Consider the following 18660-nt stretch of genomic DNA (forward strand, 5'->3'; position numbering starts at 1 on the left):
TTGCAGTCTGTGTGAAGCTCAATCTCTCAGTCACACAAAGCCCGCGCGCTGATTGGCTGGAAGACGAGAGTCCTTCCGGTTCCACAACTCTTTCCAATGGTCTAAACCTCAGACGAAAGGTCAGGAGGCGGGCTCTCCCCTGCACCTGTGCAACTTCCCCTCTTGCTTGGGACATGCGCAGTCCGGGGCCAGGGGGAGCTCACCGAGCTGCTTCTCGCTCTGGCTGGAGCCGTCAGCCGGTTTCTTGGAAACCTTTGTCTCGAGGAGGTACAGGGTGAAAACTGGTGGGGGTGGGGCTCCGTGTCCGCGTGCCGGGCCTGCGCACTGAGACCCGAACGTCACCGTTGAACAGAGTGATTCTTATTGGCTGATTCAGACCGGGTTCCCGTGACGTCACAAAGCGGACTTTGGAGCTGAAACTTCCTCCTGTCTCCAACATCTGTGAGTAAAACACTTTCTTTTCTCCCCCTTTATATTTCTTTTCTCATTCCCACCTTCAATTGGTGACTTGCAGCAACTGAAGGGAAAGGGCAGTGAATCCAGGGAGGGTGCAGACTCTGCAAAGCTTGGCCCAGGTCTCTCTCTCTCTTAAAGACATTGACATCCTTTGCTCCCTCAGCTTGACACATTTATTTGTCTGGCGAAAAGGATGGTCTCTTTCCTAATGTTCACAATGAAGGGCTGTAGGAGATGGCTGACATTTAAGGGACAGTAAATTAATATGAGACAGAGATATGTCTAGTATTTTTAAATGGTACAGATTAGATAATTATGGTTCTGTAATAAAATACATTGATTATTATTTATGGTTGTGTAATATTGAACTGTCGCTATTTCTATATTTCCAGTCATCTCTTCCTCAGAGGGTTGTTAGTCTCTGGCTTTCTCTTCCACAGGGACCAGTGGAGTCTGGGAGTCACTGAATATGTTCAAGGATGAGTTGGATGGATTTTTAATATTTATTGTGTTATGCTTTTTAAAACTATTTTTAAAATAATGAATGCAATAGACTAACAGAAATATTGATGGAAAATGGGTATAGTGTAGAACAACTGATATTGCCGCATAAATACAAGCAACACATTGAGAATTAATTTGTAGCAGGATATTTTTGGGACTAGAGCTGCTATGTGAAATGCCAGATCAATTGAACAACCAGTTAACAGGTTAACACAGTGAGTGGGGAAAGAGGGTAAGATTATATAAAAACAGAAGGGTAACAATGCACGTCCCAAAATATTACAAAACAGACTAACAGCATAGTCAAATTAAAATAACATGGATGACACAGAATCTCTATTGTGCAGAAAGAGGCCATTCGCTTCTTCAAGTCTGACCCTCAGAAAAAGCACTCACCGAGGCAGACTCCTCACCCTATCCCCATAATCCGGTGCATTGATCATCATCAACCCACCTAACCTAACATCTTTGGACTCTAAGGGGCAATTTAGCATGACCAATCCACTTAACCTGCACATCTTTAGACTGTGGAAGGAAACCAGAGCACCCGAATGAAACCCACGCAGACACGGGGAGAATGCGCATCTCCACACAGACAGCCACTCAAGGAATCAAACCTGCGACCCTGGCTCTGTGCGGCAGCAGTGCTAACCACTGTGCCTGACTCTGGGCTCCGTTGAATTGAATTCACTGATGGAAAGCCCTGGAGGAGCAAGTCAGCCAGATTGGAGCACATGCATTTGAGATAAGGGTCGCATAATTTAACAAATGCATCAGACTTAGACTGAAGTAGACATTAAAAATTCTAATGGGATACATTCCGTAATCAGTCTATGCCAGTTTTGGATAGAGGGAGAACAGACTGGCCTGCTTCCATATCGAGCCTGATGGATGTTGGGTCTATCCTAACCAAATTCGGCGTGAACCTAAGATGAGAGGCCAATTGATAAAGCCTGACATTCGGGAGACAACTCCCCACCCCCCACCCCCCTCTTGGTATTTGGAGCTTAACAAACTTGAGGTAAGGTTTCTTTTTGTTCCAGATAAATGTACTAATCATTCCATTAATTTCCTTAATGACTGGTCGACAGCAGTATAGGCAGCATCTGCAGAGGGTACAACAGTCTGGGCAACACATTCATTTTCATGAAGACGATCCTCCCTCGCCATGAAATCGGAAGAGCCGATCACTGGGAAAGGTCCCACCTAATAGTCACCATCAGCTGTGGAAAGTTGGCCCCATATAGCTGTCTGAAAGAGGTGTCATTGACATTCCCAGATATTTAAATCCCAAGAGGGGAGCACCTGATTGGAAACTTAGCAAGAGGAGGGGGCTTACCCTTCAACATCCCCCTCTCCCCACCAGCATAGCCTCTGACTCAGTAAAATTCATCTTATAACTAGAGAAGGCACTAAATCTATCCACAATCGGGTACAGCTGGTTAAGATGAACATTTTGCTGTGGTTTTTATTTTTATCTCCGTGCCTAATGGTCTTTTTGCCAAAATTGTTCTTTATGGGGGTGGATAGATTGGTTTAATCGTTTGTGTGGGCAGATAAGGTGGCAAGGATTAGGAAGACGGTGATTCAGAGAGGGCGACAGTCAGGCGGCTTGGCCCTGCTGAACCTGTTATACTATTATTGGGCGGCGACGCAGAGTAGGTGTGGAGTTGGAGCAGGGAGATGGAGGCTTTGTAGGCTTACATTAAAGGGTCGGTGGGGTTAACGGGTTACAGAGATAGGATGGAGACATGGGCTTATGTAGGGTGCTCTTTCGAAGAGCCGGTGCAGACTCGATGGGCCGAATGACCTTCTGCACTGTAGGAATTCTATGTTCTATAGTAGGGTGCGGGGCGGGGGGGGGAAATGCGGTCTGATCATGGGAGGGGGAACTTCACCACTGTTCACAGGATCCATTGACTGACAGATCAATCCCAGAACAGGGAAAATGACAGGCATGGCGAGGGAACTGAGAATGTTCATGGAGCAGACGGGGGCAGTGGACCCCTGGCAGTTCATGGAGCAGACGGGGGCAGTGGACCCCGGGCGGTTCATGGAGCAGACAGGGGCAGTGGATCCCTGGCGATTCTTACACCCGGATGAGAAGGAATTCTCGTTCTTCTCACCAGTACACAAGGTCTACACTCACATCGGCTTCTTTGTTGAGGGGAAATCGGTGCTTCCCGAAATAGCAATCCACGATTGTAATCTCAGACCATGCTCCACATTACATGAATGTGAGGTTGGAGACAAGCCAAGCCCAATGCCCCACATGGAGGTTGGACACGGCCCTCTTGGCCGCCAAGGTCTTCTGCCAGAAAACATCACCGGCCATCGGCAAGTGCATCACTAACAACCAGAACGGGGAAGTCTCACCTTCCACATTCTGGGAGGCACTGAAGGCTGTGATTAGGGGATAAACAATCGGCAAAAGGCTCGCAGAGACAGGGAAGAGAGAGCGGTTAGGCAGCAACTGATCAACTCCATTCTGGAGGTTAACAGACGATACTCCGAGGCCCTGACCATAGAGCTTCTGCTGGAGAGGAAGAAGCTGCAAAAGAACTTTCACCTGCTGGCCACCAGGAAGGCAGTGCACCAACTCCGCCAGGCACGGGGGACCTTTTATGAGCACGGAGAGGGCTAGCCGCCTGCTGGTTCACCAGCTGAGAAAGAAGGCAGCCACGAGGGAAATAGCTCCGGTAAAGGATAACAGAGGCAGACTAGTTTAATAATAATCTTTATTATTGTCACAAGTAGGCTAACATTAACACTGCAATGAAGTTACTGTGAAAATCCCCAAGTCACCACACTCCGGTGCCTGTTCGGGTACACTGAGGGAGAATTCAGAATGTCCAATTCACCCAACAGTATGCCTTTCGGGACTTGTGGGAGGAAACCGGAGCTCCCGGAGGAAACCCGTGCAGACACGGAGAGAGCGTGCAGACTCCACACAGACAGTGACCCAAACTGGGAATCGAACCTGGGACCCTGGCGCTGTGAAGCAAAATTGCTGACCACTGTGCTACCGTGCCGCCCAACCATAGCCGTCCTGTAGCCCAACCAAAAAAGGTCAACCAAACATTCGAGGCCATCTACCGGGGACTGTACACCTCCGACAACCCCTCCCCTCCCCGGAGAGAGTTCGGAATCTTCTTGGGCTACAAACTCAACCTGGGCAAAAACAAAGATTTCCCGGTGAGGCAGAGAGGGGGAGGGGCAGAGCTGGAGGGCCTCCCAGTTAAAATAGCCCGAAACAAATCCCGCGACCTGGAGATCCAGGTTTCCCACGAGTGGACACGAATCCACAAGTGGAAGCTGACCAGTCTGGCGGAGGAAGTCAAAAACGACCCACAGAGATGGGATGGATTCCTGCTTTCCCTGGCGGGAAGGATGCAGATGATCAAGGTGAACGTACTGCCCAGGTTCCTCTTCCTGTTTAGATCCTTACCGATCTACATCCCCAAGGCCTTTTTCCATTCAATAGATAAGGTGATTATGATGTTTGTGCGGAGGGGCAAGAATTCAAAAATCCCTAAAACAGTACTACAATGGAGAAGAAACATGGGAGGCCTGGCCCTCCCGAACTTGCAATACTATCACTGGGCAGCCACGGCCGAAAGAGTGAGGAGATGGGTAAAGGACCCTGACATGGAATGGGTGAGGATGGACGAGTCCTCATGTACAGGAATGATCCTCCGGGCCCTCGCCACAGCAACACTCCCATCCCCGCCAGCACCAGCCCAGTGGTGGTAGCTACCCTGAGAACCTGGAACCAGATGTGGCAGCATTTCAGTCTGACCGATGTGTCCATCATGGCCCCCATCTGCTGCAACCATAGGTTTGTACCGACCATTCTCAACACCACCTTCAAGAGGTGGAGACAGGATGGGGGAACACTGATGGTTAGGGACTTTTACACGGGAAATAGACTAGCGACCTTAGAGGAGCTGACGGCGAGACTGGACCTACCAAACAGGGATGAGCTTCAGGTCAAAAACTTTCTCTGCAAGGAGACACCGGCATACACAGAAACCCTGAGAAGCACAATGCAAGAGGAGTTACTGGACGCAGACAGTCTGGGGAAGGGAAACTGTGGGACCTGAACGGACAACTCTTGATAAGGATGCGCTCCTTACTTGACAAAACCTAGGAAAAATGGGAGGAAGAGCGAGGGACGGAAATAGGGTGGGGACTCTGGAGTGAAGCACTGAACGGGATCAACTCCACCTTCTCCTATGCAAAGCCAAGCTTCATGCAGCTGAATGTTGTGCACAGAGCACACCTGACACGAACCTGAATGAGCAGGTTCTTCCCGGAGATGGAGGACAAATGTGAATGGTGCCAGCGGGGCCCGGCAAACCATGCCCACATGTTCTGGGTATGTCCCAGACTTGTCGAATTCTGCACAGCCTATTTAAAGGCTGCAGACTGTCTGGCAGACCTATCGGGATTTCTCCACTTGGAGAAGATCAAGCTCACCGTCCGAGGGTCAGAGGATGGTTCCCACAAAGTGTGGAGACCATTCACCAACTTGTTCCAGGACCTGTTTGAAGCCAGCGGCCAGTGGAACACTGGGGAGGGAGGTGGACGTATGGGGGCCAACGGGATCACGGAACAGGCAGGAAAGGGATGTGGGGAGGGGCGGGGGGGCAGAAACCAACTGACACAGAGACCAGAGAGCAGAGAACAAAAACACAAGAATAGGAAGCCCCAAGGGAAGGTTTAAAACAGGACAGGGAGTGCGCGGGGTGGAAGGGGGAGGCCCATCAATGGGGGGGGGAAGGGAGGGCACCGTCCACTTGTAAATAACAGATAACTCCCATTGTACAGTGAAGGGCCCAGGAAAGGACCCAGAAACGACGAGTGAAGGGGGCGGAGGGGAGGGACGGGAGATGGGGGGACCGGCACAAAGGAAATTGACATGCACATTGTAATCGGCAGAGTTACCCTGACTGCTTGGAGAGTGTATAATAAGCATTGCCACAAGTCTGTTACTGGATGAAAAAGAGGTGAAAAAAAGCTACCCCATCCAATCCCGCCTCAATTTAAAGTGTTTTTCCTAATCCAGATGAGTTTCCTGGAATAAAGCGATGTCGACTTGCTCCTTTAGAAAGGAGAGAATCCTTTTCCTTCTGATCGGGTGATGGATGCCCTGTACATTCCCTGAGAAAATTTACAGATTAACTGCCGCCATTAGTTAGGTGACAGAGAGACAGGAACAGATTTTCACACCACAATCGGGCGTGCGCCATTACCCCCTCCTCCAACTCACTTTACACCAGAGGCACCAAAGTCTCCCCAAACTGCTCCTTTCACAGATAATAGCCCTGTCTGTACCAGAGTGGGATAAAGTCAACAACACATAAACCCTCCCATAATAACAAAAATACAAACGAATCACCACCACAATAGATCCAAGGGGACATTCCTCAATAAGACTGAGGACCCGGAGGATTAACCCCACGGCCAGACTGTCGTTACCCTCAGAATACCTTCTCCAAAATGCGGAGCGGAAAAGTAACTTTTGTGAATTGTTTTTACAGAATATTAGAGGAGGAGGAATTACAGACAGAAATCTCAAACGTCACGTCTCGATCTGACTGAGTCTCTCAATTCCTTGGAACTGAATATCACCGGACAGTGAATCGAGAAGGAGAAATGTTTGTCTTTTCTGTCGGCTTCAAAACATCAGTGTGACTGGAAAAGCCCCGAGACACGCGCACCCGAGTGAGAGTGTTCCAGAGCACTGACTGTGGAAAGAGCTTTAACCAGTTACACAGCCTGAAAAAACATCACACCATTCACAGTGGGGAGAGACCGTACACGTGTTCTGTGTGTGGACGAGGCTTCAACTGATCGACAAACCTGGAGAGACACGAGAAGACCCAAAACATGGAGAAACCGTGGAAATGTGGGGACTGTGGGAAGGGATTCAGGTTTCCATCTGTGCTGGAAGCTCATTGGCGCATTCACACTGGGGAGAGGCCATTCACCTGCTCTGTGTGTGAGAAGGGATTCATTCAGTTATCCGCCCTGCAGTCACACCAGCGAGCTCACACTGGGGAGAGGCCGTTCACTTGCCCTCAATGTGAAAAGGGATTCACTCAGTTATCCGACCTGCGGAAACATCAGCGACGTCACACTGGAGAGAGGCCGTTCACCTGCTCTCAGTGTGAGAAGGGATTCACTGAGTTATCCAACCTGCGGAGACACCAGCGAGTTCACACTGGGGAGAAGCCGTTCACCTGCTCTCAGTGTGGGAAGGGATTCACTCAGTTATCCCACCTGCGGATACATCAGCGACGTCACACTGGGGAGAGGCCGTTCACTTGCTCTCAGTGTGAAAAGGGATTCACTCAGTTATCCGACCTGCAGAAACATCTGCGACGTCACACTGGGGAGAGGCCGTTCACCTGCTCTCAGTGTGAGAAGGGATTCACTGAATTATCCAACCTGCGGAAACATCAGCGCGTTCACACTGGAGAGAGGCCGTTCACCTGCTCTCAGTGTGAGAAGGGATTCACTCAGTTATCCAACCTGCGGAAACATCAGCGAGTTCACACTGGGGAGAGGCCGTTCACCTGCTCTCAGTGTGAGAAGGGATTCACTCAATCATCCGACCTGCAGATACATCAGCGAATTCACACTGAGGAGAGGCCGTTCACCTGCTCTCAGTGTGAGAAGGGATTCACTACCTCATCGAGCCTGCAGAAACACCAGCAGGTTCACACTGGGGAGAGGCCGTTCACCTGTTCTCAGTGTGAGAAGGGATTCACTCGGTTATCCCACCTGCAGAGACACCAGCGAGTTCACACTGGGGAGAAGGCGTTAACCTGCTCTTAGTGAGAGAAGGGATTCAGATATCCATACACCCTGCAGGAACACTAGCGAGTTCACACCTGGAAGAGGCCATTCACCTGCTCTGAGCAGGGGAGACATTCAATGATCCGTCCCAACTCCGGAGACACTAGCGAGTTAATTCTGGGGAGAGACCATTCATCTGCTCTCAATGTGGGGAGGGGTTTTGTGATTCATTGCACCAGTTGTGACGCCAACAAGTTCACAAATTACAGATGTTGGCTCCGTTGTTATTGTTTCTGCTCTCACTGACATCCAGGACTGCATTTTGTTCATTCTGACATCTGGTGAATGGTGATGATTGGAGGGTTTCTTTCTGCTGGACTGGCCGGTCTAACACCTCTGCCTCCGGTGGGCTGACCATTTTTGAGCCTCGTTGCGATTACCTGGTTCCAAGTTTGACGAGGAGCACAGAATGAAAAGGTGTTTGCAGGTTGTAAGATATTTAGTTCCCAAAGCAGCCACGTTGCCATGAAGATGGGCTATGGTGGTTACAGGGTTCTTTTGCCTAATTTATCTGGGTGTTTCTCGCAGAAGGAAACTGTCATGGTCTGAGGGGCAAGTTAGAATTTTCATAAAATTTACAGTGCAGAAGGAGGCCATTTGGCCCATCGAGTCTGCACCAGCTCTTGGAAAGAGCACCCTACCCAAGGTCAACACCTCCACCCTATCCCCATAACCCAGTAACCCCACCCAGCACTAAGGGCAATTTTGGACACTAAGGGCAATTTATCATGGCCAAACCACCTAACCTACACATCTTTGGATTGTGGGAGGAAATTGGAGCACCCGGAGGAAACCCATGCGCACACGGGGAGGATGTACAGACTCCACACAGACAGTGACCCAAGCCGGAATCGAACCTGGGATCCTGGAGCTGTGAAGCAATTGTGCTATCCACAATGCTACCGTGCTGCCCACTGTTGTCTGGTAGATTGGGTAATTACAATAAATATATCACTGAAAGTGGCAACGCAGGTGGATAAGGAGCTAAGAATGCAGACGGCATGCTTGTCTTCGTTGGTCGGGGTATTGAGTATAAAAATTGGCAAGTCATGCTGCAGCTGTACAGAACCTTAGTTAGGCCACACGTGGAATATTGCCTCCAATTCTGGTCACCACATTACCAAAAGGATGTGGAGGCTTTGGAGAGAGTACAGAGGAGGTTTACCAGGATATTGCCTGGCCTGGAGGGTATTAGCTATGGGGAGAGGTTGGATAAACTCAGATTGTTTTCACTGAGCGACAGAGTTGAGGAATGACCTGATAAAAGTTTACAAAATTGACTGGCACGGACAGAGTGGATAGTCAGAAGCTTTTTCCCAGGTTGGAAAAGTCAATTACCAGGTGACAGGTTTAAAGTGCGAGGGGCAAAGTTTAGAGATGTGTGAGGGAGGTTTTTTACACAGAGGGTGGTCAGTGCCTGGAACACGCTGCTGGAGGAGGTCGTGGAAGCAGGTACGATAGTGACGTTTAAGAGGCATCTTGATGAATACATGAATAGGATAGGAATAAACGGATACAGACCCTAGAAGCACAGAAGGTTTTAGTTTAGTCAGACATCATGATCCCAGCAGGCTTGGTGGGCCGAAGGGCCTGTTCCTGTGCTGTACTGTCCTCTGTTCTTTGTTGTTCTTTGTATGACGATAGACAATAGACAGGCAACCACTCACATTTTATTTACATAAAATATAGATTCCTTTAAGAAGCAAAACATAAACAGCAAAATGAAGCGATTGTGGCTAACCGGAAAAGTTAGATTCTATTCGATCAATGGAGGAGATTCAAAGTGGCTAAAATATTAATGAGCCTGAGGATTGGGAATTTGGTTCAGAATTCAGCAAAGGACCGAGAAACTGATAAAGAGAAAATAGAATATGCGAACAAACTGGTGAGAAAGATAAAAAACAACTGGAAAATCTGCTATCGGAATGTGAACTGTTGCTCTTTTTAACCTTAGTCTACTGGCTCTGATTACGTCACCCTTGCTCATGAGTCGCCAGGTATCTTTATGATACCACCACGTGGTTCAAGTTCAGGTTATGATTAATAATACAGCACACCGCTTAGTAAGGATTAAAACAACGGTCATTTATTATATACAACAAGCAATATTAATACCCTAATACTACTTTCTATATAATAAACCTATCACTACTGGCCAATACTTAACTTAGGAAGAGCCCACCAGGTCAGGGAAACGAATGGCTTGTCCAATCAGATCTGGCCCGCGGGATTCAAAAGGCTGCTACAGGTCGCTGGCTAGGTGTCTCTACCAGATAGCGATCGCTGGATTCAAACTTACTGTTGCCGGTTGCTGTTCTTGCGAAGAGGAGAGAGAGAGAGATCTGAACTTGGACCTTCACTTTTATAGGGCCCAGGGGCTTCCCGCCTCCCGGGGCGGCCCTTGACCCCGAGTCCCAAGTGATTGGATTCTGTTCCCAATCTCTGTGGTCGATGTGTCCAATGGTGAGGCGATTCCTCGATCGGGGGGTGGTCGCTCACCTGTCTTTGTTTCGGCCACTGCAGGCGCCGACAGGTCTGGCCCGGTATTCAATTGCTAATATGTTGCAATTGTTCCCGGGGATAGCTGATTTAACTGTGGATGTCTGAATAGATTAGCCTCAAACAGTCCTGAATGCTACTGCGAATACCTGGGTTGATGGGCTGTTGATAGCCCTGTGTGTCGATCTGGGCTACCTTCCCAGAGCCGAATCTGCAAAACTGTCTGCAGCTGCCTGCTTGTGTCTTCTTGGCTGCTTTTCCCAGCAGTCTTTCGCGTTAGCCGTTTTAAACTGGGTTTTGGCCAGATTAATCGGAACGCAGCCATTTTACATGGCTACAGAACAGGAAAAGATTAGCAAAGACCAATATGGGTCCATTCCAGGCAGAGACAGGAGAGTTTCTAATGGGGAATAAGGAAATGGCAGAGAAACTAAACAATGTGTGTTTGTCTTCACGGAGGAAGATACAGAAATCGTTCCAAAAACACGAGAGAACCAAGGGACCAGTGAGCACGAGGGAATGAAAGAGATTAGTATCAGTGAAAAAATAGTACTGGAGAAATTAATGGGATTGAGGTTAATAAATCCCCAAAAGCTGATGCTCTACATCCCAGAGTGTTGAAAGAGGCGGCTGTAGAGATAGTGGATACATTGGTGATCATCTTTCAAAATTCTATAGATTCTGGAATGGTTCCTGCAGATTGGAAGGTGGTAAATGTAACCCCAATATTTAAGGAGGGTGAGAGAAAACGGGGAACCACAGATCCATCAGCCTGACATCAGGAGGAGGGAAAATGCTACAATCTATTATAAAGGATGTGATTAAAACGAATTAGGAGCAGGAGTAGGCCACTCGGCCCCTCGAGCCTGCTCCACCATTCAATAAGTTCACGGCTGATCTGATTGAAACCTCAACTCCACAGAGGCCCCTTAGAAAGTAAATCTGAGGAGAGGGTAATAATATTCTTTATTATTATCTTTATTATTGTTACAAATAGGCTTACATTAACACTGCAATGAAGTTACTGTGAAAATCCGCCAGTCCCCACACTACAGCACCTGTTCAGGTACACAGAGGGAGAATTCAGAATGTCCAATTCACCTAACAAGCACGTCTTTTGGGACTTGTGGGAGGAAAGCCACGCAGTTTTGGGAGAACATGGAGACTCCGCACAGACAGTGACCCAAGCCAGAAATTGAACCCGGGCCTCTGGAGCTGTGAAGCAACAGTGCTAACCACCATGTGCCTCCATGCCGCTGTGTCAGTTATGAGGAACAAGGAAATGGCAGAGGAGTTAAACAGATTTTTTTGCATCAGTCTTTATGGTGGAAGATACTTTGACTGTCCCATTAATACTAAAGAATACGAATGGAGCAATTAAATGCCATCACTGGAGAAGTTGTTTTGGACAAACTAATGGGGATAAGATAAGTCCCCTGGATGGCTGCATCCAAGGATCCTAAAAGAAATGGCTACAGAGATAGTGGATGCATTGATTGTAATTTTCAAAAAATCCTTGGATTCTGGAGAAGTACCAGAGGATTGGAAAACTGCCAATGTGACAACCCCCGATTCAGAATGGGAGGGAGGAAAAAAACGAGACACTATAGGATGATTAACCTAACATTTATTGTTGAAAAAAATGTTGGAATCAATTATTAGTAAGTAATAGGAGCACATTGAGAAAATCATAATCTAATCAAGCAGAGTCAGCATGGCTTTGTGAAAGGGAAACCGTGTCTGACTAATTTATCAGAGTGTTTCGAGGAAGTCTCAACCAGAGTGGATAGAGGGGGACCAGTAGATGTGTTGTATTTAAACTTCCAGAAGGCCTTTGACAAGGTATCTCACAAAACGTTGTCATGCGATAAGAACCCATGGTGTTGGCATGGATAGAGAATTGGTTAATGAGCAGGAAATAGCGAGTGGGGATAAGGGATTCTTTTTCAGGTTGGTGACCTGTAACCAGTGGGGTTCCACAGGGATCAGTCCTGGGACCGCAACTATGTACAATTTATATTAATGACTTGGAGGAAGGAAGCGAACGTACTGTGGCCAAATTTGAAGACAACACAAAAATAGGTGGAAAGGCAAGTTGCGAGGGGGGTACAAACAGTTTGCAAATAGCTATTGAGAGGTTAAGCAAGTGGACAAAAAGTTGCTACATGGAGCATAATGTGGGAAAATATGAAGTTCATTTTGGAAGAGAGAACAAAAGAACAGTATTATTTAAATGGAGAAAAACTGCAGAAAGCTGCAACACAAAGGGACTTGGGGAACTTGTGCACGAAACACAGAAAGCTAGCAGACAGGTGCAGCAGGTAATCAGGAAGGCTAATGGAATGTTGGCCCTGATTCCAAGGGGGTTGGAGTATAAGAGTCGGGAAGTCTTGCTGCAGCTGTACACGGTGCTGGTGAGACCACATCTGGAGAACTGAGAGCAGTTTTGATCCCCTTATGTTAGGAAATTTTTCATTGGAGGCTGTTTAGAGAAGGTTCACTAGAATGATCCCAGGTATGGAGGGATTGTCTTAGGAGCAAAGGTTAAATAGGTTGGGACTCTACTCATTGGAATTTAGAACAATGAGAGGTGATCTCATTGAAACATACAGGATTCTGAAGGGGCTTCACAGGGTAAATGCTCAGAGGATGTTTCCCCTCGTGGGAGAGTCTAGGATCAGAGAGCATCGTCTCAGAATAAAGAGGAGCCAAATTAAGACTGAGATGAGGAGGAAAGTCTTCTGAGAGTCTTTGGAACTAAGTTGTGGGGACAGAGTCCTTGTGTATATTTAAGGCTGAGATAGATTCTTGATAAGTGAGGGAACCAAGAATTACAGGGAAAGTGTGAAATGTCAGATCAGCTGTGATCCTATTGAAAGATGGGCCAGGCTGGAAGGGCTGAATGGCTTACTCCTGTTCCTATTCCGTCTGGTCTTAGTATGGTCTTATTCCCGCCTACCCACCCGATAATCTTTCACCCCCTTGCTTTTCAAGAATCTATCCAGCCTGCCTTCAAAATATTCAAAGACTTTGTTTCCACTGCCCTTTGAGGAAGAGAGTTCCAAAGATTCCCAACCCTCTGCCTTAAATGGGCAAGTTGTTACTTTTAAAGTGACTCCAATTTCTAGATCCTCCCACAAGAGGAAACATCCTTTCCACATCCACCCTGTCAAGGCCCCTCAGGATCTTACACGGTCCAATCAAGTCCCCTAAACTCCATTGGTCACAAGCCCAGCCTGTCCAATCATTCCTCATAAGACCAGCCTCCAATTCCAGGTATGAGTCCAGTAAACCTTCTCTGAACTGCTTCCAACACATTTACATCATTCCTTAAATGAGAGCAATACTGTACACAGTGTTCCAGATGTGGTCTCACCAATATCCTGTATAACTGAAGCATAACCTCCCTACTTTTGTATTCCATTCCCCTCACAATAAACAATAACATTCTATTAGCTTTCCTAATTACTTGCTGTACCTGTATACTCGCCTTTTGTTATTCCTGCTCTTGGACACCCAGATTCCTCTGAATCTCAGAGCTCTGCAATCTCTCACCATTTAGATAATAAGATTTTTTATTCTTCCTGCCAGAGTGGACAATTACACATTTTCCCTCATTATTCTCAATTTGCCAGATTTTATCGCGCTCATTTAACATAAACCTTTTTAACCTCCACCATTCAGTATTATCATCCACTTCAATGCCTTTCCACCCCCCCCCCCCCCCCTCCCACACACACACTATTCCTGTGTGTTATTGCATCTTTACAAATACATGAATAGGATGGGAATAGAGGGATATGGACCCCGGAAGTATAGAAGACTTTAGTTTAGACGGGCACCATGGTCGGCGCAGGCTGGGAGGGCCGAAGAGCCTGTTCCTGTGCTGTACTTTTCTTTGTTCTTTGCTATTTAGAAATCTGTCAGACTCAGCTTTAAACACACTCAATGAGTGAGCTCCCACAGCCCTCTGGGGTAGAGAATTCCAAAGATCCACAAATTGTAGATTTCTTTCGATCAAATGATTGCCCTGTTCTATTCCCGTATCCCTGTCAGTTTATTTCCCTCAAAAGCCCATCCAATTTCCTTTTGGAAACATTTCATCATCTCAGCTTCTACCCCCTTCGTAGGAAATGGGTTTCAGATATTTCCCAAATACTGCCAAACTCTCGTTCAAGTCTAAGATTTTCTTCAAAAGTAAACGAGAACCAGAGAGCGAAGAAGGAGGCCATTCAACCTTCCATTCCCATGTTAGCTCTTTGAATGAACAATCGATTTGGTCCCATCACCCTGCAAGTTTATTTTCCCACAGAATCTGTTCAGTTCCCTTTTGAAAGCTGCAGTTGAATTTATTTCCTGCACCTTTGTCAGGCAGTGAATCCCAAATCACAACAACTCGTTCTGTTTTAAATACTTTCACGATACGCTGTGTTTGGAGTTTCACAGGGGATTTGAAATGGAGTGAAAGATATGGTTGTTACATAAAATGAAGTCTGAGTCTTTACTGATGATTTTCGTAAGTGGACCGAGTGTGATATATCCAAGTTTGGGGACTAGTTCTAAAAAAAATTACATTTATTTGAGCGGCATAGTAGTTAGCACTGTTGCCTCACAGTACCAGAGGCCCATGTTCAATTCTGGCCATGGTCACTGTCTGTGTGGAGTTTATACGTCCTCCTGTGTCTGTGTGAGTTTCCTCCGAGCGCTCTGGTTTCCTCCCACAGTCCTAAGATGTATGGGTTAGGTGGATTAGCCCTGATAAATTGCCCCCCAGTGTCCAGGGATGTGCATGTTAGGTTATGGATGAGTGGATATGGGTAGAGTGCTCTTTTGAAGGGTTGGTGCCGACTCGATGGGCTGAATGGCCTCCTTCTGCACTCAAGGGATTCTATATCTCTTTCTATAACACCTTTCATGACCACACAATCCCCTAAAGCTTTTGCTTTGAAGTACTTTTGAAGTGTAGTCACTATTGTAATGTCGGAAATTCTGGATATGCCTCATTAATAATATTTCATTTTAAAAATCAATCACTCGTCAATTTTCACTGTTATAAGTAGCAAGGTTAAGGAAACCATGCTAAACTCTAAAATGTGACTGGACCTTTATTTTAAAAATTCATTCTGTATAAACCAAAGCTGAATGAGGCAAAATTGTTTAAAGTAACAAATTGTTCCAGAATTTTGTAAAGTTACAGAAGATCATATATTGCCAAAGTCTGGTTCAAGTCGAAGATTCATTGTTCAATCCAATCCAGGTTAATAAGAAAGAAAGGTATTGTCTTTCACAAAACTGTCTTTTTCAACTAGTGGATATTGTATTAACCAAATGTATTAATTAAAGATTTCTGTATTAATTAGCGACCTGTCAGTAACAGATGATTGAATAAGTATTGAGCATTAATTGAGTTACAATTAATGAATCAATAATGAATCAATAGTTATAGTGAAAAACTGAGTTTTATTTGCTGTAAAAATGTAAAAGCTTAATTGCTGTGTATGTAAAGAGTGTACAATGAGGATAAATGTACTGGCAAGAAATTTACCCGTTAAAACTCCCACCCTTTGTCTCCCCTCTCACTCATTTTCCCTGACATTAAAAGGGGTGGCACTGTAATAATAGAAACCCCAGTATAAATAAGATGGATTTGATTGGCAAATGTTGAAGTCTTGGTTTAGAGCCACAAGTATTGACTTCCCATTTGAGCCTCGGGCACCTTTGTGTCTATTGCTCGTCTCAATGACAGCCAGGAGACTGAGCTGGGACTAAATTTAGCTGAGAATAATGGGGCCTGTGCCTCAGTTGGGAAACTGCCATGGACGTCGCACTAATAGAGGGACAGGAAGGTGCTGGAGGACTGACTGGGAAATGGGCCTCCAGCCAATTGTTATATCGGTCACTCTGAGCTAAAGAGAAACCCGTCTCTTTAAATACATAAATAGGGAAGAGGCTGCAATGAAATCTGTCCCTTTTAACCTGCACAAAAGCAGGAGGCTCAGATTCACAGGCTGCAGTAGGAGTCCATTCAGCCCATCGTGTCCCTGCTGTCTCTCTGAAAGACACTCGGACTCATCCAACTGCTCTGCACTTTCCCCACAGCCCTGCAAATTCTTCCCTTTCAAGTATTTACACTTCGGAAAGATACTATTGAATCTATTTTCAGGCCGATCAGAACAACTCACTGTGTCAAAAAATAAAATAAAATCTCATCTCCCCCTCTGGCTCCTTTGCCAATTACCTTGGAAGGACTCACTTTCTGTTAAAGAGCCTGTCAACCTCTCACCCACTTTCCCTAAAATACATCAACCTAATCATGAAAAGTGAAGAAAAATCAAATATTTTTACTGATAAACGCTCATTAATGAAACCGAACATGGTTAAAATAAAACAGAAAATGACTTGAGGATCAAAGACAACCAGAGTAAAAGGATGTTCACAATGATCTGGACCCAAATTAATTAATCTGGAGCCTGTTCCCTGCCCTCTTTGTGGAACAGCTCCACTCAGTCCACAAGCATGACCCTGACCTTCCGCTTGCTGCCATTAGAATTCACCACCTTGCTCTCAGGCTCACATTTCTGTCCTCGGCCTGCTGCAATGTTCCGGAGAAGCCCAACACAAGCTGGACAAACAGCCCCTGAGCACAGTGGGCTAAGCAGCTGGAATGTAATGCAGAACAAGACAGCAGCGTGGGTTCAATTCCCATACCAGCCTCCCCAAAAAGGCGCCGGGATGTGGCGACTAGGGGCTTTTCACAGTAACTTCTCTGAAGCCTAACTTGTGACAATAAGCTATTATTATTTTCCGATGAGGCACTTTACAGCCTTCTGGACTCAACATAGAAAGAGCAAGATGGTGGTGCAGTGGTTAGCACTGCTGCCTCATGGCACTGAGGCCCCGGGTTCGACCCCGGCACTGGGTCACTGTCTGTGTGGCGCCTGCACATTCTCCCCATGTCTGCATGGGTCTCACCCCCACAACCCAAAAGGATGTGCAGGGTAGGTGAATTGGCCATGCTAAATTGGCCCTTAACTGGAAAAAGCAATTGGATACTCTAAATTTAGAAAAAAATAGAATACAAGAGCAGGGATGTACTGGACCCCATTTGGAATATTGTGAGCAGTTTTGGGCTCCGTATCTAAGGACGAATGTGCTGGCCTCGGAGAGGATGCAGAGGAGGTTCACAAGAATGATCCCTGGAATGAAGGACATATGAGGAGCGTTGAGGACTGTAGGTCTGTACTTGATGCAGTTTAGAAGGATAAGGGGGGGATCTCATCGAAATTTACTGAGACACTGTTATTACTGCATTATTAACCAATTATTACTGAATCATATAATCAACTTCAATTATTACTGAATTGTTATTGTACTTTATAATCACTTTTTGAATAAAACACTTTCAGAATGCTTGTAATGCTTGCAAAGCTATGCCCGCTCTATTGTTGAAGGCTGTTCTCAACCATTAAAGGCAATGTGAATGAGTTCCTCTCCATGCTTACTTCTATCCTGTCACATTTCTTTCTTCTATTCATTATTTTGATTCATCTTATTAATCTTTAGAAGAATCAAAAGGGGAGACTGATAGAAATCAGTGTTTTGTTCCCTGTGTGGTAGGTAACATGTGCTACTCAATCCTTGTTTAGTGATGAGGTATTCTGAATCCCGATGAAGAAGATTCAAACTCTTCCAGTAATAACAAAAGGTTTATTGAGTAACTACAACAATATTTACATAAGTTCTTTACTTTAACTTTGATACTAGTGATAAGGTTAACAAGATCTAATTATGGTACCTATACGTAACTCCACTGGCCAGTTAAACTAGTCTGCTGTTGCTATGATCACAGTACACCCAAGAGAGAGAGAGAGAGAGCCCCAATGTGGCTCCCTTTTATACCCCTGTTGGTCCGGTCCTCTAGTGATCATGTGGTGCTACTGATGACACATTAACCCCTTGTGTACATGCACACATAGAGATTACCACATCCCCCTTTTTTTCGTGTTACGTATTTTCTGTATGTTGTAAAGAAAATTGAACAAAACATAATGGATGCAGCTTGCAAAAGCATAACAGAAAATCAATGAGTTAGTCCATCAAATGTTAATACATTTAGTCTCAAGTTTTTTTTTTTTTTGCTTGCGTAAAATAGGTAGACAAATGACATTATATAGAACAATACAGCGCAGTACAGGCCCTTCGGCCCACGATGTTGCACCGAAACAAAAGCCATCTAACCTACACTATACCATTATCATCCATATGTTTATCCAATAAACTATTAAATGCCCTCAATGTTGGTGAGTTCACTACTGTAGCAGGTAGGGCATTCCACGG

At 46.0% G+C, this 18660-nt stretch overlaps 1 protein-coding gene across 1 annotated transcript; it reads left to right on the top strand.

Moving 5' to 3' along the window:
- The first annotated feature begins 38 nt into the window (after window positions 1-38).
- On the top strand, window positions 39-17808 carry LOC140420557 (uncharacterized). The gene is made up of 2 exons (XM_072504549.1): window positions 39-441; window positions 6504-17808. Exon 2 carries the CDS (start codon window positions 6853-6855, stop codon window positions 7801-7803), a length of 951 nt encoding a protein of 316 aa, XP_072360650.1. The 5' UTR covers window positions 39-441; window positions 6504-6852; the 3' UTR covers window positions 7804-17808.
- Window positions 17809-18660: the final 852 nt, after the last annotated feature.

The sequence above is a fragment of the Scyliorhinus torazame genome, chromosome 5, assembly GCF_047496885.1.
Source record: "Scyliorhinus torazame isolate Kashiwa2021f chromosome 5, sScyTor2.1, whole genome shotgun sequence".
NCBI lineage: Eukaryota > Metazoa > Chordata > Chondrichthyes > Carcharhiniformes > Scyliorhinidae > Scyliorhinus > Scyliorhinus torazame.